A 24634-nucleotide genomic window follows, 5' to 3' on the forward strand; every position below is an offset into this window, starting at 1 on the left:
TAAAAATATGTGTTTCGTGTCTGTGTGTCCAGATTTGAGTTATGTCTGAGATGGAGTGTGATTTCTGACACTAATCGCAGCTCTGAGTGTGTTAAAGTATCTTAGCTGCTGCTGCAGCTCCACCTGAGCCGTCATATTGTCAAACTACAGTAACTAACTTCCTGTTGTTTCTCAACACCTGGCTGCATGCACCTGTCCCGTTCACCTCACACAGTATCTTTGGCTCACCCCCCCCCCTTCATCTCTCCCGCCTCACAGTTAGAAAACCTCAGGTGCAGACCACAAGGCGACGTCTTCAAAAGTCTCGTTTTGTCCGACCAACAGTTCAAATATTTAATTTCCTGTAATGTAAGAGACCAAGAAAAGCACCAAATTCTCACATTTGGGAACCTGGAACCATCAAATATTTGCACATTTCTGTTTGAAAAATGACAAACAATCAGTCGATTATCAAAATAGTTGCCAATTAATGTTCTCGACTAATCGATTAATGATTGCAGCTCAACTATAAAGCAGCTGTGTTTTCCAGTTTCCAGATTCATTCCAGCTCTTATTGTTTATTTCTATAGATCTTTTGGTTTGGTTTGGTTCCATTTTCCTTAAAAAACGGACATAAAGACAGAAGAAAAGTCAGATAACTTTTGTAACTTTGATTTGAGGGTGTGAACATGAGCCTTCAGCCGCCAGGTTAGCCAGGTTAGTGCACAGCAAACTGCTTTCATCTCCACCGTTAATTACTGGGTTGTTTTGACTTGTCGGTGAGCTAACTGGATCTTTATTAGCATCAAAATATGCTTTTAAAGGATTAATGTCATATTTTCACAAACTGACAGCGAACCTGCAGCAGCTCTCAGTGTTTCAGGAGGAGATCGTTTCAGTGCAGAAATGCTTTGCGAATTACTCTCAGACCAAAACCTGCGGAGTCATTAAGCTGGGTCTGAGTTTGTCTAACTCGGCTACTTTTAGCCTGAGGGTGTGCTGTGAATACGGCTGCTGGTGTCACTAACAGGTCAGGAGTTCATAGTGACATCTCAGAGGGTTAAAAATCATCACAACATCACCGTCAGAGTATATTTACAGGAAACAACATTGACTCTGACTGAGTTTTAACGCACATGGGAGAAGTTTGGTTCAGTTTAGGAACAAAGAAAGGCAGAAAGCCTTCCTGCCTGAAAGCACTGAGGGCAAACGTCTCCCATGTGCTCAGTGATAGAAAGTTAAATCAAACTGATTCCACTCAAAGCAGAGTTAAATGATTTGTGAGGGTTCTCATCAACACCAGAAATGTAACTCTCCTCTGTCTTTTAATTCAAGTCATTTTTGTCCTGAAACGCTGCAGCTGAAATTAAAATGAACTGTTCGTTTTTTTCCTGAGCAGTTTTGTGCGGAGCTGTGAGGACGGAGCCTTGATTTGAGGTGGAGTCTACAACCTGCGATGCCAAACGAATATTGATTTGGGATAATGAAGCCTGAGTAATGTGAAAACATTCTCCTTAAGGAGCCTCTCTAAGCACATCACGAGCGTGACTGCACCGCCGGGGTGAAATGGTGCGAGCGGCGGGCCTTTAAGCTGCTCCTCTACAGATGGGTCGAGCAGATTAGGGATGGCATTTTCACGCTTTTTTAAGCATCTTTCATTAACGCATCTGAGGTGAACGCACCTCTTATTCTCCTCTGCTGGTAATGACACTCGAGAGGCTTCTCCTCAGTCTGATATTAAATACACTGCGAGCTTCCCGCAGAATGAAGTAATGGCTCGGAAAAGCTCAGATGACTCTTTCATCATCGCCAAGTCGGGACCCCCAGTAGGCCTGCCCATGAAACGACATTGTAGCGCGGTTTTATCATATCAAAAAGTTATGTTAACAATTTGCATGTACAAAGTTGAATATTCAGGGAAATCTGCAGTGCAGTTCCCCTCATATTCTCCACGGTTCTGACTCTTTTGTGAAGATTTTCACATGAAAGGAGCGCTCGTTTGTTTTCCCCCAGTACCTCATAAATTAGCTTAGCCCGCGGGGCAAATGTCCAGAGGTTACTTAAAGACAGTGTGTTTAATTAATTGGAAAACACTCTCTTTAATAGTTATTATCCAAGTATAAAATGCAATCCTTGTTATCTGTGCTCAAACATAATTACCACCCATGGGATTTCTCTATTAAGTGCTGGAAACGTTGCTGTGAAGTGAAGAGACTTCACAGAGAGGATAATGGGTTCAGATGAGATGCAGTGCAGCTTCATATACAGTCATATCCAACTACTGTACATTAGAACAGGATTTACTGTTTATTTACACTGTTTCAGTTCACTGAATATGAATTAATATTAATATGACATCCACTGAATGGAAAGATGACATCAGGGATTGAAATGTTTTAAACAAAGAAAATATTTTAGGGCGTCCCACCCAAATGAAATGGGACACAAGATGTTCACCACCTTAGTTTAGCGTGTTAGCATGCTAACATTAGCTACTTAGCAGTGAACACAGAGTGCAGCTGAGGCTGATGGGAACGCCATCAGCTCTGCAGGTGTTTGGTCAGAAACCAAAGTGTCGGACACGTTAACATGTCGACCTGATGGTGGCGCTAGATGGAAAGTCAGAGGATCAGCAGAGTTATTACAGTTCATCCTGAGGGGAGCATGAACGATGAAGCACGTCTCATCACAGTCCAGCAGCTGCTGAGATGCCATGCTGCTAGCATTGCTAACAATTAGCAGTTCTGCGTCTCTCAAACGATCGTAACTCAAAACAAAGGTGTGCTTCAGAAATAGGTGTGACTGGTGACTGTGCTGTGATTTCTACTCCTGTCAGGTCACAGTCTGAATAACTTACAGATGAACTGCAGGTGTCTCCAGGTGTCTCCAGGTGTTTCCAGGTGTCTCCAGGTGTTGGGGAGTGCTACTGCACACGTTTTAAAAGCAGTATAAAGCCTTCACCAGTCTGATTCATGTCCTCAGGTGAGGACAAGATGTCACTTGAGTCGGCGTCGGTCGGGGCTGAAGACTAATGAAACAAATCTGTCGGTGTGGAGTCAGAAAGAAGTGAGCTACATTAGCCGCTACTAGCATAACACACCACAGTCTCACACACAACTGTCGCAGCTCGAGATGCATTGTGGGTAATGTAGGCGCCAGATAAAGAAGAATGTGTGGAATAAAAAAGATGATGTCTCTGGTTCTGCTTCATCGATTTGGATTTTTTTTTATTTAACTGTTATAGGAGTGTGATGATGAATCTGTGGAGGACTCTTTTAAATGACTATGTGTCTCACCAAATTAGTGCTTGCTGGGGAAACTCGCCCAGTCGGTGTGGCTGTACCCCGAATATGAGAGTACGACCAACACTTAAACCCCAAACAAAAGAGACTAGCCTGCATCACAGTTGTTTTACCAGTAATAGGATCCTCATTTTGTAAGAGGCAAGTACAACAAATCAAAGGTTGAAAACTGTGAAATATTATATAAATATTGTGTGAGAATATGACGGTCCCTGAGTATTTTGGATATCTCGTTCCAGAGCTAAACTCTCCGTCGACAGACGACTCAATGGAAGCAGATTTCGCCGCAGAGTCGAAACTGAAACTGGACAGAGCGCTCCAGGATCAACACAACCAGGATCCTGAGAGTCTCCAACAGGATCGGGAGCAGCAAAGTCTTCACTCTGGTCTAGAGCAGGTTCAGGTTCAAGACAAAGATAGTACTCAAGATGATGTCGATGCCAAAGAACATAAAAAATGTCCTCCAGATCCACCTCAGGACCAGCTGGAGGTGCAGGGACTCGACCAGAATCCAACAGGAGATAACGACCGAGGCAGAGCTTTAGGTGAGGAGTCTGATCTTTTGAAAGAAAATCTCACAGCTGTATTTAATTCTGCTGAAGATGTTTTTTAGTAGAGGGGAAATGATGACCAATCCTAACAACACACCCAGAAGTATCACGTTACTTTGCAGAGAGATTAAAGTCCCCGGCTGGACTTTGCGGTTGATGGTCGGCGTCTCGGCCAACAGGACGCCCCTGGTATTGTGGTATTGCACAAATTAGGGTGATGGCCAGAATAATGGCTCCTCCACTTTTAAAACACAAGGCACATCAAGAGAACGGTGTTTCTGTTGGCCGACTGCGTGAACCTGCAGCTCCTTGCACTGAAACCGGACACATGTTCTTGAATTAAGCTATAAAGTGAATATTCACACATACTCTCACACCCCTCACCGAGAAAAGATTTGATGTCACACGTCTGGTGATGAAGAAATGCTGAGCAGAGTGATCGCAGACTGTAGTCTGAGAGTGATGTTGCAGCTGTAGTCTGGTGGTAAAATATTGTGTAAAATAATGTGACACAACTAGAATAATGGCAAGTAATAATCAAGACGACAGTTTGGCCAACCGTGCAGATTCAGCTGTTAAAGTCGAACAGTAATAAACAGTGTGAGTCTGCTTTAGTCTGCTAAAGTTTGCACCAAAAGACCACAACAGGAAACACTTGTTCAGGTGTGATCACACCTTTATTCTGAAAGATCTCGTGTAAGTGTGGGGCTGACGTCAGCAGCTGGCTTTAGCCCTGAGATCACGAAAGCTGTGAAACGAACTGGAACTTTAATGCTGCCGCATGCAGGATACGAAGAGACAAACACAACACAGAGAAGTTCAGCATTCTTGGATTCAGGCTTTTTTTAGAGCTTAATTAATTGATCGATCAACGGATTGACAACAATTTTGATGACTGAATAATCATTCAAGTATTTCTTTAAAGCAAAAATGCCCAAAATTCACTGGTTCAGTTTCTCAAATGAGAGTTCTTGCAGGGTCTTTTTGGTTTTCTATGACTACAAACCGAATAGTTGGACTGTTTGGCAGCTTGGGCCGAAACTGTGACGTCTGTAGCCCCGTTCAGCACCTTATCAGGGTTAGCCCCGTTTTTCAACGCGCCCACATGGCGTCGGTTCCAACATTCAGCATTTGGGAGGATCCATCTTGCTGTTAAGTTTAGTCAGCTAGGCTAGCTCCCTTCATCTTTCCGCGTGGAAGCCAGCTAGCTTAGCTTCCTAACCTTAGCAGTGATTCCCACCAGACGTCACTGTTGGTTAACGTTATTTCAACACCTGCTGTGTTCATCGTGTATAATAGAGACAAATAACCAGACAGCGAAAACTCACAACAATATGTCGTCCTGTAACATGAAGTTTGTTTCTCTGATTCAAATCACGACACGGCGTAACGAACGTACGGAGTGCTGATAAACAGCATCGCCCCTGCTGTAAGTATTTTAGTGCCCACCCACTCAGATATTACTAACGCAGGGGGCGCTGTCATTGCAGAAAAATTAATCAAACTTACAAAATCCGTACAAACTTCCCTGTTGAATCATCAGAACAAAAGATGAACGGCCGTGTTAGAAAATATCTGGTTCTTTGATTAAAAAGTCAAAGATACAAGAAGCCTGTGGACAGAAGCAGCTGAAGGAGAGAAGTCAACTACGACTCCCATGGTGCATTTCAGCAACAAACATCCAACCGCAGAGCTTCACATTAACGCTGCGCTGAAGCTAAAGATTAAACGGATTTTATGATCACCTTTCAGTTCTGGATCAGTTTTGGATGAATTCAGTAACCATGGTGACGCGTTCTGTTCACGAACTGAATGACGGAGCTTTCTGAATTCACACCTCTGACTGGCTTCCTCTCCATAGCAACAGCGGCTGAGGCTCATGGGTATTGTAGTACTTAGAGACAGAGAGTCTAGAAAGGGTGAATGATTCAAACTGGTGGTCAGAACGCGAAGGTTAAATTATCCAGGACAGTCTCTGTGTTGCTAATACAGGAAAACTCTTCAGGAACCGGCGACTCCTCACACTTCACAGCTCTGTTATTAATGCTCAGACATTTTATTATTTCTGTATTATTTTATTTGGGACTCTGGAATGCCGTATCAGAAACAGCGCCCTCTAGAGTCCCTGGTTTTATCCATCAAATTACTTGATGTTTGATTGTAAAGTGCGATCCCCCCCCCCTGTCTGTTTGCACCAAGCCTCGCCTCAGGATCAGGACCGAGCCGAGCTTCAGGGACACACCGGCTCAGACCAGGACCAGGACCAGGACCAGATGACTGCCGCGGCCCATCAGGAGGCAGCCGGGGAGTCAGGTGGCAGCGTCCCAGCGCTGGTAATCACTCAGGCAGAGGAGGTGAGCACAGAGAGTCTGATGGGAAATAATATGCACATCAGCCTCTCATCTATATTCATGGGCTTCAACTGCTCCACTTTAACGCTGGCGGTGCCAAACGTCTCGTCTTCCTCAAACCCTTTGTTTTCAGCACTCGCAGGTAGCGCTTTCTTCTCCAGATTTGCTGCCTTTGTTCTTTGTTTAAACGCTGTCTCTGATCAGGTTCAAAGCACAGTCTTCCTGACAGCTTCTCCTCATCAATCTGCCTTTTTCCTGTTTCTTATTTTCATACTGTACTCAAGGGTTTGTGGGTACAGAGCTGTAATTATGCATGCAGGCCTTGTTTCCGCACGTCACATCGTGGATTTAAGATGCTCTGAATGTTTTCAATAATGTATTTGCTCATCGTGAACTACTTGAAATATTCTTCTTTCCTGAACAATGTGTTTTGAATGATGAGATGAGAAATGAGCTTTTATCACAAACGTTCTGAATTTTCATTCTTGACAGTTTTCTTTTTTTTCTTTCACCAGATCATTTTTAAACTGCAACAATTCACTTCCACATATTTGTTTTTTATTTTTACACATATCATAATCATGGAGGTCTGGCAGGCAAAATCAACATTTTGTCCAATTAAAACCGCGTATCTCCAAAAATACAGACTCAACTTCTCATCAAATGATAGAAACAGCCTCGTTTGAAGCTTTGTGACATCCATTTTTCTGATAATTTAATAGGTTTTACGCGGCTTGTTTAGCCGAAGATTTATGAGAATTGAACCAATTAGTCAATAAATTGATTATTGATCATCAGAAAATATATCTGCGACCATTTTGATAATCGATTAATGGTTTGCGTCTTTTTTCAAGCTACAAATACCAAATATTCGCTGGTTCCAGCTTCTCAGTTGTGAGGATTTGCTGCTTTTCTGTTTTATATCTGAATATGTTTGACAAAACAAAACAAGACATCTGAAGACGTCATCTTGGACTGTGATGGACATCTTTTACAATTTTCTTACATTTTAAAGACCAAACGACGTCCTTCACACAGATTTATCATCACACACCTGTAACATTGTCGGACTCACGATGGACAGCTCGTCTTTTTTATTCCACACATTCTTCTTCCTCGTCAAAACCTGGCGCCTACATTACCCACAATGCAACTCTCCCTCTGACAGTTTGGTGGGAGATTGGAGCTTTATTTTATTTATTAACAACAACCTTCTACATCGTACTGATATGTTAAGCATCAGCGCTCATGCAATTTTTAGAATCACACTAATGTGCTGCTGCAACACACAGTAAGCTAGTTGAGCTAACTGTAAGCTACTTGAAAGCTAGTTGTATGCTAGTTGTATGCTAGTCGTAAGCTAGTTGAGCTAATTCTAAGCTACTTGAAAGCTAGTCGTAAGCTAGTTGAGCTAATTTGAGCTAATTCTAAGCTACTTGCTAGTCGTAGCTTGAGTAATTCTAAGCTACTGCTAGTCATAGTTGAGCTAATTGTAAGCTACTTGTAAGCTAGTTGTATGCTAGTCATAAGCTAGTTGAGCTAATTGTAAGCTAGTCGTAAGCTAGTTGTAAGCTAGTCGTAAGCTAGTTGAGCTAATTGTAAGCTACTTGAAAGCTAGTCGTAAGCTAGTTGTATGCTAGTCGTAAGCTAGTTGAGCTAATTCTAAGCTACTTAAAAGCTAGTCGTAAGCTAGTTGTATGCTAGGTAACTTTGCGCCAAAGATGGTCCTTTTTAATCTGATATCTGCGGTGGACGTGGTGGTGTCAGGTCACATGACCTCCTCATAAATGCGCCCGACTTTGAAAAATGGATAGCAGACTGTGTGAACTGATCAGGACCGAGACTTTTAACTTGAGGTTGCTGTAGCCAACAGATAGCAACAGGAAGCTAAAAGACAAAACAGCAAATGAAACAAACAATAAAAAAGGGGGGCAGGTCAATAGAAGCTCAATAGAACACAGAATACAGTAAAAATCATTATTATTGAATAAAAACGGGTGAAAGTGAAACACACTTATGTAAAAGAAGAAACTGGTCTTATGTGGCACAAAGCAGCGGAGGCCTGGCTGCATGTTTAAAGCTGCCTCTGAGGGCGAAACATGTGAGAGTTTCAGCTCTCTTACAGCGTTTCTCTGATAGATCCCATTACCCGCCCTCATGTGTACATGCTCACTGATCCGAACCGCCTCCAAATAAGTTTCCTCAGAACCTCTCTGGCACGCGGCCGAGGAGCACTTAAACCAAATTGACTTTACTGATCTGAATTATGAAGATACTGATATCATGCATAAAGTTATTTACCCCTCAGAAGAATTCAAATAAGTAATTCCCTCAGATGGTGATACGGGGGAACTAATATGAATGCAAATAGGATTAAGCTACTGCATTAGTGTCTGATAAACAATTTACAGGCCTGAGTGTTCACTGGGGGATACGCTCTCCGCTGCATGGGAAATGGGGAGATGGCAATCCAGGCAGGGAGGGGGGGACGGGGGGTCCGTTCAGCACCTTATCAGGGTTAACCCTCCATCTTCTGCTAGTATTAACCTTCACCGGGCTGCTGTTGTAGCGTCACATCGCGTCTGCCGCAGCCACAGCAAAATAAACTGAATCCAGCAGATTATTGGAGAGGTCATCACGCTCGCTACGTGCAGCTGAGTTTCATACTGTTGCCGAGCTGAGATACATTTAAATCAATTTCGTTCTAATCTGTCCTGCAGGGGAAGTTCTTATTGAGGAGGTTCTGAAATAACAATCGAATTGAGACGCCGAGGACACAGCAGCTCGGCGATCACCCTGTCAGGCGGCAAGTGACTAAAATGATTTTATCGGAGCAGTCGTGTCTGAGACGTACGCAGTTTCTGATCTGCACCCAAACTCATCAATGCAGCAGATACTCTGTTATGTTTGAGGCAACGTTAAGTTAGAGATGACTATTCATCTTTATTATTGCTTTATTAGAACAAGCGAAAGAGTGGAGAGCAGCAGAGAGAAGTCAGTGATGGTGTGTGTGTCAAACACTTTTATTTTCATGTAAATAATCAGAAATTATTTAAACTTCATTTAAAAAAAGAACAAAATCACATTCATAGTCATGAAAATCATCTTTTGTAGTTAAAACTTTTTGTAAAGAGCTCAGCTCATTAAACAAGCATATAATTTTTTTTACCGTTTCAGTTTCACAGTTTACACATCAGCTGAAAAAACACAGCAAATGGTGAAAAATGATTTATGTTGTAGTGTTCAGATTTTTAAATGTCGCCACTCTAACATACATTTTCTGTATGGCTGAAAACATTATAAGGCTGGCTGAGACGACATTTGTTGAATTGAAAGACAAACTGAAACGCTTCCCAAATTTTAAAATTCTTATACGAACCACAGTATGTCGACAGGGCGATGTGCGGAGGAACATTATCCCGCTTACTACACGGATACTTACTAAAGAAATCAATATTGTGACACCAAATATTGATTTAAAAAGGATTTTAAAACGTTTTTTTTTTTTGGGCAAATGAATCATTGTAAGTGCAGTAAGCAGCACACACTGTCCTATCACAGCAGCCAGTAAAGCATAATGGTTTGCTTTTGCTTCTCAGACTGGATGTTGAAAAGCCCGGGGCAGCTACACGTAGACCAGACACGCCACTATAATGTTAATATTATTTAATATTAATCTCAATCGTGGCCTTTTTTGTGGTTTTGGTATTTACTTTTTTTTTTTTTTTTTTTTTTAAAATGCTACTTGAATATTGAGTGTTTTGGTTTGTTCTCGTTGGCATTTCTCTCTAACGAGGGTTATTAACTTACATTTAGTCGGGGGTTAACAGATTGAGTTCAACAAAGCCTGAAACATGTTCTTCAAACCTGCCGTTACAGAAGTGTTTTAAATACAAGTTACAGTAAAACGCTGTTCTTTTATTCTTCTTCGTTGGTGACACACGTTACACTTATCACTGAGTCGACCTAATTGTTTCCGTCCTCCTTCGTGCTTTCTCTTAAACATCACACTGCTCACGCCTCGCTGCCTAATCTTTCTCTCTGAGCGCTTTACTGGCATGTACCGTGCTGTATGGCATTTAGGTGGCGGGGCACTTTGATGATACACATTGTGACAGTCAGCAGCGCCAATTAAAGCCCGCTCCATGTCGTGTTACGCTGAGGTCTTTTCCCGTTCTAATGACAGTCAGACCCTCCAAACAAACCTCAGGAGGATCCGAAGCACACTGTGTCCTCGCTGTGCATGCAGCAGGGATCAGGAAGTTTGGAGAACCCGCTCATTAAACACTGTACGTCAAACATGTATGCTTTTAGTTGTTCCCTCCCTGATCCTTACTACTTCGCTGTCCATTCAAAGGAGTTATGTGATTGTTAAATCAAAGCCAAGACAGCTTGTTTTTATGTTTCTGCGCAGCTTCAGGTCAGTTTTATTCCCGAACACGTTAAAGTAAAGAGACAGCGAAAGACGTGTCTAAAAAAACACAATTTTCATTCATCTCAACATGAAGACATCTTAGACAAACAAGTGTGCAACATCTAAGCTAACCTTCCCACCCACGTCCGAATAAAAACAAACAGGTACAAAACTACAAAATCATCGCGTCTCCTCCAACATGACGTAAACCAATTATTTATACGAATTAAATGTCGAATATTTCAGCTCATTAATCTTTTTAACATAACGGGTTTTTCAGTACTAGAGAACAATTTCACACCTGCACGCAGTCATTTAATAATCCAGCGTCACTGATTTGATTCTGTAATAAATCACATTTGTTAGGAAAAAGGAAAACCAAAACAAAAAGATCACAGAGTCAGTCCAGAACAGGACACGCACAAGCGAACAGCATTTAGTTTGACAAAAAATCTTAACTCATGGTCCACTTACTAGCTTTTTTTTTTAGCTTTCAACGGCATCTCAGGGTCTTCCTCAACGAATGGAGTTTGTTACCATATACCAAAACATATTTCACGCTTCCTCACGTGACTGAAGTCCCATACTCGGGCCATGTGATGACAACTTAGCTATCTCCATGACAACTGAGCAAACTCTATCCGCTGAGGAAGTTTGTGAGATGTGGTTGAAAGCTCAGACAAAAGCTAGTAAATAGACCTAAAACTGGACCTTCAAGAGTTAAGATTTAAATTTTGTCAAACTGTTATTAATTGAAGCATCACACAAGACAAAAACACGTAATGTTAAAATAACTTTATACTTTCATACTCCCATATAAAAATACTAGTAATACAAACAAGCTGTGCGTATATAATTGATGGCCAGCATCACAGTCTTTATTTAAATGTGGATCTTATTTAAACTTCCCAGACGAACACAGACTTTTGCTAAAAACCAAAATAATACTGGGAACCAGATGAGAAGATTGATATCAGTTTAACCTCTGTGTGTTTATGCTTCATTAACGCCACGAAGAATGGGAACCTCCCGTTATTACCACATCAACACGTTGTATTGCGTTACATATTTGTATAGTATTTTTTGTATTTTTTAGTTAGTAAATTACATGTACAGTCACTTCATTAGACCTTCTGTCGATCCCATGTTATAGAAGAATAAAGAAATCTGTGAAAAATCTGTGACGTACGCAGTCCAGCCCAAAAACTACGAGGCGATGTCAAGCTAGCCGTTCAACTGTCACACAGTTTTTTAAACTTTAAACAAACCTGCGTGACTCTTGTTGGTGACTAGCGTGCAAGATAACAACATTCAACATGTGAATAAGAACGTTTCGGAGTTGTTGGAAGGCATATTTTTTCTCCTGTGGTGAAGGCTAACTGTTTTAGTGTTTGCGTTAAGCTAACGTTAAGCTAAGCATGACCTGGAGACAAACTCTCTACTGTTTCTGTAAAGGTTTTCTGGGGGTTGGGGGCGTCTGGTTATGAAAGTGTATTTTCCAAAAAGTCAAAGTATTCCTTTAAATACTTTGAACAATATAGTTGCACAATGTTCAGCCTTTCCACTGAAAATAATGAGAGCATGTACGCAGCCTTACTTTGCCTTACTTTATTTCTGCGGCTGGGTTTCTCCGTGTGCTCCAAACCTCGGCGACGCCACTGAAACACACAACATGCTGGGCTTCACCGCGGAACAAGTAAAACAGTGTAAACCTGAGGCCTCCATGTGATGATTAAATCTGAATAAAAGCCGAGCGGGAACCTTTTTTGAAGTGCGATGTAATACTTGAAATAATTAGCTGAAATCAAAATGATAGGTGCGACGTGTTTTATCAGGCCTTTTCCAGTCTGCGTGTGTGTATCTGAGTAGAGCTGTAGATCTGCATAAGTGTGTGTGTGTGTATATATATGTGTGTGTGTGTGCATGGCAGGGACGACAGCGACTGGAGAGGCATAATGAGCTCTCTTGGGACTGCAGTCCTAAACAGTTAAAGGACAATCGTGGCTCTGTGAGATGTTAAACTGCCGCTGCTGATGTCTGTTGCCAACTGGGGCCTAATTGTACTCAACAGGCCCCGGCAGCCAATTCGTTCTGTTAGCCACGTATGAAGATGAACGCCACTTTCAGGGAGGCGGGCGGACATTTTGTTGAGTTGTAAACACTCTCTCATATGGTAATTCGGCGGCACCTCGGAGCTTTTTGAGGGACACGAGCGAAGATTGGAACCGATAACTGGGGGTTTGTGTTGTGTAGAGTTCACACTGAGAAGGTTTGTATTGTTTTGTGTGACTATTCCTGCGGTATCACACTTCAAATAACAGTCAAATAACACATCAGCTACAGCAGGTAGGACAGGTTCGTCCGCTCGTAGTAGCGTGACAGTGAGTAGAAAAGTGTGTGTTTAGGAAACTCTTCAGGATCGTTGGAGGTTTGGTGAGCAAAAGCATTTGTAATTGAGTTTCCATTCTCCTGTTTTTAATGCGCATTTTCAATTTGCGCATAAAAACCCACAAAATGCGAGTATCGAAAAACGGTTTCCGCTTAAGGCTAAAGACGTATTTTACGTTCCAGCAGAAAAACAAGGGTCTTGCACTGTGTGCTGGTTGACGCAGGATTTACCGCTCCAGAACTCCCGCTGCCGCCTTAGCTACAATGCTAACCTCGCTAGCAGTAGATCGCTACGTTTCAGAGTCTGGTCTTATCCAGCAGCCTTCTTCAGTAAGTGGAACCTGCTCAGGTGTCATCACATGACCAGCGTACGTGTGGCGATAAGCGTTCGTGGGATACAGTTAGACACGCACTATATATACTTACGTTACTTTTGGTTATTGTGATGTTGGACCGTCTCATCTGGGTTCAGTCTGGCCTTAATTTTTATTTTTCTCCAAATATTGTTGGAAGTGTGCATGTTTATTTTGCGCACAGATGTTATAAAAATTGTTCATGGTTATGGTCATGCTTCATGGAGTCTTATAATAAACTGTTTGTTCATAAAAACTGTTCTACTTTCTACTTCTAATATTAATTATTATTGTTTTTCTTGACTTTACAGCCGAAAATGCAGCAACACAAATACAACATGCTTTAAATATTCGTTCGGAATATTTAACATCAGGAGCTTTTCAGATGCAGACTGCATGTTGCCAGAATGAACATTAACCACTGCCATAGTGAACACTGTTTTATTCAGTTAAAAAAACAACTTCAGTATAACGTTGAGGTTTCACGGTCGTCCCATGTGTGTTTTTCAGTCTCTGCGACCAGCACCAGTGACTCCAGTACAACCAGCGGAGCCTCGGAGACCGCAGAGACCTGCGGACCTGGTGATCCCTGTGATCCCCGCAGATCCCAGTCTGAGTTCCAGCAGTGATGGAGGAGACATGGCCTGCTCCGACCTCCTGTCTCTGAGGAGCGACTCCTTATCTCTGACCAGCGAGCCGGCCATCTCCAGGACGGTGAGCGAAAGACGAATCCAAAAGTTTTACATCTCATCAGTCAGAAAATGAATACAGATATTTTATTAAAGTTGCCAGTTTATTAAGGAACCTCGCTAAAACTAATGCAGTTTAATACAACAGTCCTGTAATAAATCCTCCCTGATATAAATGGGACGAAATAACAGAAACACCCGTCAGTATAACGCAACAGCAGCACAAAATGATCCTGCAGTTGAATCAACGTCTCTGAAACAGTTTCAGCACCAACTGAACATTATAACCTTCATGAAGGAGGATTTATCAAATACAGGACTGTTGGATTAGTTTTAACAGCTGTACCTAATAAACTGGACACTGAGTGTATGTGAGATAATGTCACAGTTACAGGATCGCCCTCAGACAGTGTGACAGCGGTGGAAAGTAACTAAGTACTGTACTTAAGTGCAGTTTTGAGGTACTTGTTCTTCGCTTGAGTATTTCCATTTTATGCTACTGTATACTTCGCCCACCTCCGAGTCCAGTTTAAAACAGAATGTATTTGTAACCTTGGATGTTTGGTGTTGTAGATCTTAGTAAACAGATTTGTTCGTGTCACGTTTAAACAAGAGCATCTCAGAAACTGTCCTGTCCTCTCCACCCAACCGACTCAAAGCTCACCTGTGAAAAATACTTGTGCCGAGTCCACGATTACCTGTCAAAAATCAGTGAAGCTCTCTGAAAGAAATAAAAAAAAAAAAAAGAAATGACCTCCATCTTGTCAAGATGAACCTCCTGAACTGAACAACAGCGATACTCCCCTCCTAACAAAACATTCATGTTCCTCTGCAAAGCTATCGAGTTTCCTCATCAGCAAAAAAGGGGTCCCTTTATCGAGGGGTCACGCGGGGGGAATTTGGAGCCCGGCGAACGAGCGGTGAGGCTGTAGCGTAATCATAATTCCCTTGACCTCTCGCGACCCCTCCGGGGCTCCGACAACGAGGGCCGCGCTGCAGAACAGGCGGCTCCTTTCAAAACCGCCGCTCGCTCCAAAATGGCTTTTTCATTTCTCAAACAATCATACGGCAGCTGCTGTGAATGAGAGGGCAGATTACATAAGCCAGGGGTTCCCGGGGTGAGATAAGTGCTTTTTCTCCAAAAAGCCGGAGACTAAGTGCACATACTGGCAAAGTCGTTATCTGTCTCCGCTCTCATTAAATTTCTCCTCTGACTGAAAGCCTGATTTGAATGCATCCATTGGCAAAACATGATAGTTGGAAAATCTCAATTAATATGTTAATGTGTGCAAGACTTTTCATTAGTTACCAGAAGGCCCGTTAGCACCAAACCTCATCTGAAGGTTTTGTTCTTTCCGTGTTGTTGTTGAGTATCGCGTTCACAATTTACAAGTGTACAGTTTTGTTGTGTTTTAAAAATCAATCAGTCAAACTTTATTTGTATAGCACCTTTCCTACAGGTCAGCGCAGCTCAAAGTGCTTTACAGGCGACTGATAAACTGATAATACGTCAGTACAAATAAACAGTAAAACAATTTGAGACTAATGAGCACTAGAAATAAAAATGATGATGTAATAATAATACCAATAAAATAGATAGAAATAGATAAAAGACAATAAATAAAACAGATAAGAGGGAATAAAAACGTTTTAAAACACGATTACCATAAAATAAATGATTCACTTACTAAACATTGTAATCAAAAGCCGAAGAGATGCGGTGATTTAAGAAAAGTGACTCACTTGGTCAAAACAATTTATAATACAAAAGTAAATCAAATCATTACACATTTCAAAGGACGGTTTCAGCTCTGGTTTCTCTAGATCGTTCCTCTGCTGCTGAGTTCAGGTTCTCCTTTGTTTCATGCTGTTCTGTACATGTTTCCTGTTTTATTTTGTATTTCTCCTCTCCTCTCGTGTCAGTAACTTCACTTCCTGTCATTGTGTGTCTGCCCCGCCTTCATTACTCCCACCTGTGTCTTGTTATCTCCCCTCACCTGAGTGTTCGTTCGGTCTGTGTGGTTTCACTCCCTCAGTGTCGTCTTGGTTTATGTGCCTACCTTCCAGCCGCTTTCCCCGTGTTTATTCCTTGTGTTTTGAACTGTTTTCTTGGACTTTGTTCATTGACTTTTATTAATAAATCACCTGCTCTGCCTCAGTTGTCTGCGTTGGGTCCCATCCCTCGTCTTGAAGGGTGTGATGGTCGTTTTAGTTTCCAAAGCTTAACGAGACTTTAAAGCGCCCTGTGGAGTTTTCTGGTAAATAAAGTTTCTGTTCACTTAAACTCACTGTTTGACTCCTCGAGGTCTAACGAGCATGCGGAACGTGTTTCCTTCCTCATAAAACCTTTTTTTTTTTTGGTAAGAATTATAAAACCATCATAGTTTACTTCAATGTTCTCTAGCTAGCGGCCTTCTTCGTCACTGCCTTTTGTTGGCGCGTTATCGCCGCTAACTTGTGGAACAGCGTGAAACCATCACGGCGCCGGCGTGCTCATCAAAACATCGCTCCACAGCGCTGCTAGTGGTCAAAAACTCCACGAGGTTGCAGATCAGAAAACGCTCGTGTGAGTAATTTTTGCGATGGTTGTTTTGGAAGACAATGTCGGATTTTGTCGTTGAGGAAAGAGGACTTGTTGGAGCCTTTCCAGAAACAGTTTCCTGGTTGGATTCAGTCACAGACCTCGCTGTGAAAAAAGTCCCGCTGGAGGTAAAAAATCTCTTTAAAAAGTGGCCGAATTCCTCACATATGACTATATGACTATATGAGTAGAACCAGTGAGTCAGAGCACACACACACACTCGGGTTTAACAGGTAATATTAAGTGTGATATAATACACATTTCTCCGTCTACGAAATTCAACATAAAATAAAAAATGAAAGCAGAGTGCCACCTTAATCACTTTAAACTAACTTGATATACTGGAGTGGGATTAAGGAGTCAGGAGTACTTTTTAGTAATATAGCTTAGTCATGCGTCAGTGGAGCAGACTTCATCAGAGTCTTTAATATGTTTCTAGCCGTCTCACTGGACTGTTTAGGAACATTTAATTTCAGACAGACTCAGTGAGTCGTGACTTCAGGGCTGCCGTTTGATTTGAGAAGTGTAATTAAAGGGGAAGTCCTGCCCTCATGGGTTTCTGCCTCATTGTAATAATAAATCATTTATGGCTGGAGGAGCTTTCTATGTAAATGCCTCAGACAGTTAACTGAGAGACTGAAGACACTGATACATCATACAACAGGAAATACAACTGAGTGTACAGTATGTATTCAGCATTATTACTACAGTGGCAGTAGTAGTAAGAAGGTAACATTTCTAACACTTCAATCACTGTCAGTAGTATTACTGTGTTGTTACTGTATTTTAATATGATGATATATCTTCCATTTCTGTAATTATACTTCGTAGTATTGTATTATCCTCAGTGCGTAGTGCACACTAGTTATGTCCCCACATCACTTACAGTGCCCTCCAAAAGTTTTTTATTGTTGCTATACACTGAAGACATTTGGATTTGTGATCAAAAGACGATTATGAAACACGAGATCAGAATGTCAGCTTTTATTTCCTGGTATTTACATGCATATGTGTTTTACAGTTTTAGAATTATAGCACCTTTTGTTTCAGCCACCTGTAGAGTAGCGCTAACTCTCTCAGACACAGGTTCATAATTTATACAAGGTATCTTCGGACTGGGAATATCGTGTATAGTGTGTGTGCGTATAACATATACTGCACATATATACATATATATTACACTATATGCATTAATATATAATAATGTAAAGCGTACCTATGATTTATGCCTGTACCTAAATACCGTATTATATATATAGTTCACATCAAACACATCGTATTGTTTTAATCCCAAACGTCACAGCACTCCGTCAAGTCTAAACACACATCAAACACACCTTGTAACAATCAGCAGGATTCGCTCTCGGCTGTAAGACCTTATTAACTTCAGATCAGATTCACACATTTTCTTCCGTATCAGAAGCAATCAGGTGATTGTTGTCTGTAACGTTACTGTGTGAAGCCAAAGCAGCACGACGCAGATTCGCCAGAGTGTCGACAAACAGGCAAAAACACAGCGGCGTACTTGGGTTTAAGTTCAGTATTCAAACATTCAGCAGGTCCATCATCAGTAGTTCAGTTCAGAATACACCTGAATGATGTTCCACAGGTGTGAGTTTTACCGCAGGATCGGACACTGAAGTCTGACACCTTGCAGACTTCACCGTAGAGAAGCTGAAATCAGAATCAGAAACACTTTATTGATCCCTGAAGGGAAACTCTTTGTTACAGCAGCTCGCCTTTACATCAGTGCACACAGGAGAAAGTACTAGCAAACAATATAATACACTATAATACAGGTCAGAAAATAAATGAAGTACCAGGTGGGTTTACCGGTTGATGATGATGATACAGTATAATAATACAATGTAATAATATAAGTAATAAGTAGTGGTGCATGTACTGTTAAGTGTAGCTTATTGAGATTATTAAGATATTGCACAGCAGTAATGGAGGTATATAATATCAATATCAATAAATAGGAAAAACTAACATGGGAAAACTAAATATTGCACGGGAGTAATACACAGAATATTGCACAATTATTTCAAGTATGACAGAGGGACCGTCTCAAAAGCGCAGAGCTTTCTAATTTTTCACATGTTCAAACTAACTTTATTTTCACCCGGACCTCCTCCCTTTATAAACACAACCTCCAGCTTTTAAAGAAAATCATACAATATGGTCCAATGGATTCAGCATTTCTCCACCAGCCCCCCGCTTTGTTTCCACCTGGACCTTTAACAGCTTTGATTTTACTTTTTCCTTATATTTGAAGGTGGAGTTCAAATACAAATCAAATGATATGATTAATACTGGTTCATAACTAAAATATGTTATTTTGTTGGCAGCTAAACTTGTAGATGTTTGTATGAGGAGTATAAATGGCATTAGAAAACTATTTAATGCAGAAAATGAAGCAGAAATGTCTTAATAACGTCCGCTATGTGCCTTTTCTGCTTCTGCACAATTCTGCATCCAGATACTTTTGTGACATAATCAGATACAGATAGTAGTTTTGTGTTACACCCCTCATATATTGTATATGGCTGTTTTAGTCTGTCTCTGTACTGCTGTAACATGTGCGTTAACCCCCGGGAGCAATATCTTTTCTTTTCTCGTCGTTTAATCTTCAAAAATGCCTTTTTTTTCTCATTAATGCTGCTAATAACCCTCATCAAAAGAGCTGAGACACTGTGACAGATAAGGCGACTTAGCAAATTGATTGGATGATCAAGAGTCTTTAGAGGCTGCTGATAAAACAAACCGGAGATTATTTAGTCTAATAAAGCACTTTTTCTTTTTACTCCACGAGGAAGTTGCAAAGATGAGCGAGGATATTTTAATTTAGTCTTCGTCTTATCTCCTCTGTCATTGTGATTGAGACAAAACAAAACAACAAAAGACAGCTGAGCTTTAACGGAGGACTTTAAAAGGTTAATGCAACCAAAATGAAAATGTCAGCACACAAAGTTGGTGTCATTCACTGTCGTCTTTTATCTCTTCTTCTCTTTTTAATGGTGCATCTCCTCTTTCCTCAGACCGGCCTTTTAAACCAGCGACTCCCAGACCCCCCCACTCTTATAACCGATCACCCGCTCTGCAGGATTTCGCTGCTCTGACGGAGCGGCTTGTAAACGCCACCAATTAGGACGGGCAATTGGCATACAAAAGGGCCGCTCCTAAATGGTGATGAGAGGTGGGAGGCTTTCCTCCTGCCTCTGTAGCTGTCAGAGGATGTCTGGGGGGGGGAGGGGAGGAAAAGCCAACCGGCCGTGTTTTGACAGGATGAATAGATGGAGGAGTGGAAGTGGCTGGGAAAGGCTTTTGTTATGCTAACGGACGGCCACTTTGTTCCGGGGAGTTGAGGGAAGAAACAGGAGCCCATTCATGTCTCCTCGACACAGAATGAGCTGATTTTATTATCTTGTTGCCTCCTCGTGGAGCCGGAGCTGTGAAAGGCTTCAGGATGGAGAGGTGGTGGGTGAGGATGGGGGGGGGGCAGAGAGGTCGCTCTGAGTGGGAGAGATCCAGATTCCACTGGATCTGGACGAACACATGATAACCTGTCGGCTAGAAACTGAGGGTGTTTTCAAACCTGTGTTGCTTAGGCCGCTTCACTCGGTGTGATTCATTTACTTATATTATATTATTACATTGTATTATTATACCGTACATACTTATCATCAACCGGTAAATCCACTTTGTACTTTACACTTATTTTAATTTTATACTTATACCCACTTTGTACTTAATCTATCTGACCTGTATTATAGTGGATTATATGTTTTGCTCAGTGCTTCTCTTCCTGTGTGCACTGACGTGACAGTGAGCAGCTGTAGCAAAAGAGTTTCCCCTCGGGGATCAATAAAGTATTTCTGATTCTGATTTGGGCAAATCTGAACACTGCAATCGTACTCGGGTGCGGACCAAAACAACCACACCAAGATGGCCGCTGTAGCCAGCTGCGCTTTTTCAACAGTTGCTAGCAGCTAGCCGGCGAGTGAATGGAGGTTCAGGTTCAACCTGGACTCGCGCAACAGAGTACATTGCCTTCTTAAGATTTGAGCTTCGTCCTGTGGTTACGTTAATGATGCATTTAGGTGTGAAAAGAAACCGAACCAACCGGGAAAACGTTTAGCGACTCATCCACTGATTCAGACCAGAGCAAATAAACTACAGGATTGAACCCGCTCAGCTGAAGGGAAAGAACGGACTGCTTATTTTGGAAACCTGTAGACATTTTACTGAACAAATGACACGTTTGTGCACACTGTAAAGTATTACTGACGGGTGCACAGGATCAGAAACTTCAGAGTGAGAAGGAAACGTGGAATCCTGCACGCTGTCGGCCTCTTGCGCTCACTTCTTTCACAGTGTTTCGGTATTCAGTCCAGGAAATAAGGTTTATGTGTCAAACTGTCATGCTGTGATTATTATTTGGGCCAAAAATATGACGGTGAACAGTATTATCACGATAATCAACAAACCTTCCTGAAATACTATAATTAGAACTAACACGTAGTATAATTACTTCACACTGTGATTGCCTTGAAACCTAAAAAACTGAACAGTGAACAAATGCAATAAATACACTAGAAACTGCAGAAACAGAAGCAGGTCGGTTGTTTCTGGGAATGACTTTCAGTGCAGCTCAGTGAGACTCTGTGAGCTCATTCATGTTTTCATGTTCTGATGTCTTTTGGGCGTTAAAGATCCCTCCCACTGTCCGTCACTGTTACTTTATTCACGCCGTTTCGGTCCTCAGACCTTCATCGGGTAAAATCCTCATCTGATGCAGGATGTTTTGGACCCACCGGTCTGTGACACTTCTGCAGTGAAAGAACTTTGTACTGAGTGTTTCCTGCTGGAGGTTAATACTAAGTGACAGACTGTTACACACAGTTATGAACCACCAGCACCACCCGCCCGTCTGCACACCATCTCCACATCGCCACAACACCTCGTTCAGAGCGGAAGCCGACCTGTGAGGAAGAAGCAGGGAGCTTCCTCTTCGTCAGTCACGTAAACCGCAGCTCTCTGTCTCGCTGAACGTCACAACACCAATAAACTAAGCTGCGCTTCAGTAGGTCGGCTAGCTAATGTTAGCATAGCGGACAGACAGCGGCCTGGTCCTCCCGTCCTGCTGCTCCCGCTCACTGCTGATGAAGGCAGGAGAGCGGCGCCGTGTTCATGGAGATTATCACTGTATCGTTACCATCAGCTTGTTTCATCTGTCTGTCTGTCTGCATATGTACAGTATGTGTGTGTGTGTGTGACCCTCTTCCCATCACTGCAATAAGAGTCATGGGGGGGGACTGAGGCCTGTTTTGGAAGTTTTAAGGTTCCCACGTTCCTTGCTGAGACCGTCAGATGTGGAGATGAATGTTTCTGCTGTTGAGAGAAATCCCACAAAAAGCTAATGGAGAATTGAAGAGGGCTTGAAACAAAGGAATCAGTGAGACAATGACTCAAACGGGAAACATGAAACGGATTTATTCATGTATCCGGTGGAGAAAATGAAAGAATAAATCAGATAATCGAACGGTGCTCATTAACAAGTTGAGAGGAGACCTCTCCAATCTGCCAGACTGACAATAGATGGTAAATAAAGATGTCAGGTTGAGAGATGAAAGCGGCCGCATCCTCTCTGAAGTGTGTTTTAAGCCTTTGAGACTTGTAACAGTCTTTTTAGGGATTTAATGGATTCGTTAGATTTTACCCCTTACCGCTCCTTCAGGGAGGTTCACTCTCAGTCTGCAGTCTCATATAAGGACTCGCTCTGCAAACAATTACACAACGAGAGGAGTTCTGTTCTCAATCATCCCAAAGATAATTACTAATGCACGTCTCGGGTCCTCCCGCGTACACAGCGTGTGATTCAACGTACACAGGACGATCCCGTGTTAGTTTTATCAATCACTGCGCTGAGCCGCACATGTGGAGGCAACCCCGTCCCCTAGAAATGACGTCTGAATGTTACTGAGTTGTTTTCCTAATTACGTTGTGGTGACGAAGTGCGGGACTGTCACACCAGGTTGGCGTCCAGACTCCCGTGGTAACAACAGATAAAAGCTGAATAGAGCTGTAGTCACCATGAGTAGAAGGTGTATAGCAAGATTTTGGTGGAAAACAAAAGAAATATGTTGTCAGTGAACATTTTAGCGACTTGCCAGTTACGTTTATTAACTTTTCATTGTTACGTTCATAGAAAACGGAATTCGGTCGGCATTACGTTTCCTTCAAATTGTATTTGCTGTTGCAAATTAGTTGTATATAAACGTAATTTCATGGAGGCGGGGCTGGTAGCGAGTGTGAATATTTAGAGTAGTGAGTATTTCGAGAATGAAGTCGTAAAGGTTGCCTCAGGAGCAAAATGTTTTAAGATTAGACTGATTGAATTCGATGTATCAGTAAACCTTCGACGTTATTACTTTTTTCTCCTAATGTTAGAAGGTTTTTCTCAAAACATATCAACTTTATTCTCAACATTTCTGATTATTAACTAACAGTGATCCTGATACTCCGCCGTAGAAGAAGAACAGTTGCGCAGTGTTGGAAGAAGCCTGAGTTAACGTATCGAAAGCACAGCAACATAAATAGAGTTAAAATGTTGAAGTAAATGTGAATATTATATATTTTTATTTTGGGAATATAGACAGCAGAAACACTATCCTTAAATGAGGTCTGGAGAAACTGACCTTGATGTTACATCTCAGTATCAAGGCAGCCATTAAGATACGTCTTAAACACAAAGGACCCTAAATTATAATCATAGTTACTGTAGTCCGGTCAGGGCTTGGTGTTTTTTAATCTTATATAGAGTTTTGTAGTTGAATGACTGTACGTAAGTAAGTGTAGAAGCGTCATTCCTTCTGCTGTATTTCTGACTGGATCAGTGTGATTTCTGTTGCTATGGAGAGCCTATATGTGTTAATCTATAAAATTATCTAAAACTATAATCTATCTTTTATATCTAAAATCAGAATCTGCAGAGTAACTGTGTGTGTAGCTGTCAGATAAATGTAGTGCAGTTAAAAAGGAAAACAGTAGTAGATTAGAAGAATAAAGTAGCAGAAAATGGAAATACTCAAGTAAAGTACATGTATTGCTTTTGTGTATTTTATGTATTTTATTTCTTAATATTTCGTCGTTCACTGTGGTGTTTTATTTCTCTTGTTGTGAAGCACTTTGTACTTTGTTTTGATCATTATTATTATTATTATTATGTAAGTAAATGTACTTAGTTACTCCCCACCCGCCTGGAATGATGCTTGAGTAATCGACCTTCTTGACATCACGTTTTCAGGAAACCGAATCTAAAGTCGCGTCAGCGTCTGATTGGCTGTGAATGAGGAAGCTGTTGTTGCCTTGTTGTTTTGCAGAGCGAGGAGGATGATAGCAGGAGTGTCGCTGCTTCCTCTGTCATGGTGAGTTCACGAGAAAATAAAACTAAAGCAGGAATTTTAGGTTCCAGTTGTTTAATGTGTGTGTGTGTGTGTGTGTGTGTGTGTGACCACATGCTCAGCTGTCCTGCAGTGTGTTTGCTGAACAGTGGAGAGCCGTCAATATCCACCCAAACTGGGTTGAAACAGATCCTCTCCCCCCCACGCTGTTCCCATGGCGATATCCCATAATCACTGCCGTCCTCCTCCCTGACAGGACGCAGCGCCGGCTGCTCATTGGCTGTGACAGCCTCCCACTACTCTCTGACTGGAACCAGCAGGGAAACTCCGGTTTGAACTGGAGCTAATGCGTAGTGTGCAAGTTTTTGTTTTTAAAGAGATAACTAATGATTATTTTCATTATCAATGAATCTGATGACTGTTCTCTGGACAGATTAATCATTTGGTCGATACAGAAAAGAATAAAAAGTGAAAGGTGACGTCTGCGAATGCCGAACCAACAGTTTGAAACCCAAAGAGATTCAGTTTACTGAGATATAAAACAGAGAAAGGCAGAAAATGTTTTCCTGAAAAATTACTTAAACGATTAATCGATTATCAAAATAGTTGGCGATTGATTT

At 41.7% G+C, this 24634-nt stretch overlaps 1 protein-coding gene across 6 annotated transcripts in view; it reads left to right on the top strand.

Moving 5' to 3' along the window:
- The window catches only part of LOC122874409 (ankyrin repeat domain-containing protein SOWAHC), a 71411-nt gene that overhangs the window by 12874 nt on the left and 33903 nt on the right, over window positions 1-24634 (top strand). For 3 of the 6 annotated variants that reach the window (XR_006377604.1, XR_006377603.1, XM_044192239.1), the window contains exons 1-4: window positions 3143-3826; window positions 6032-6186; window positions 13849-14052; window positions 23994-24038. Coding sequence is in view for 4 of the 6 variants with exons in the window: in XM_044192239.1 (XP_044048174.1) it covers window positions 3484-3826; window positions 6032-6186; window positions 13849-14052; window positions 23994-24038 (747 nt within the window). In the remaining 2 variants the exon portion in view is untranslated. Of the gene's footprint in view, window positions 1-3142; window positions 3827-6031; window positions 6187-13848; window positions 14053-23993; window positions 24039-24634 lie in introns of those variants that run through there. The other 3 variants (XM_044192241.1, XM_044192240.1, XM_044192243.1) reach the window with 3 other exon arrangements.

The sequence above is a fragment of the Siniperca chuatsi genome, linkage group LG4, assembly GCF_020085105.1.
Source record: "Siniperca chuatsi isolate FFG_IHB_CAS linkage group LG4, ASM2008510v1, whole genome shotgun sequence".
Classification (NCBI taxonomy): domain Eukaryota; kingdom Metazoa; phylum Chordata; class Actinopteri; order Centrarchiformes; family Sinipercidae; genus Siniperca; species Siniperca chuatsi.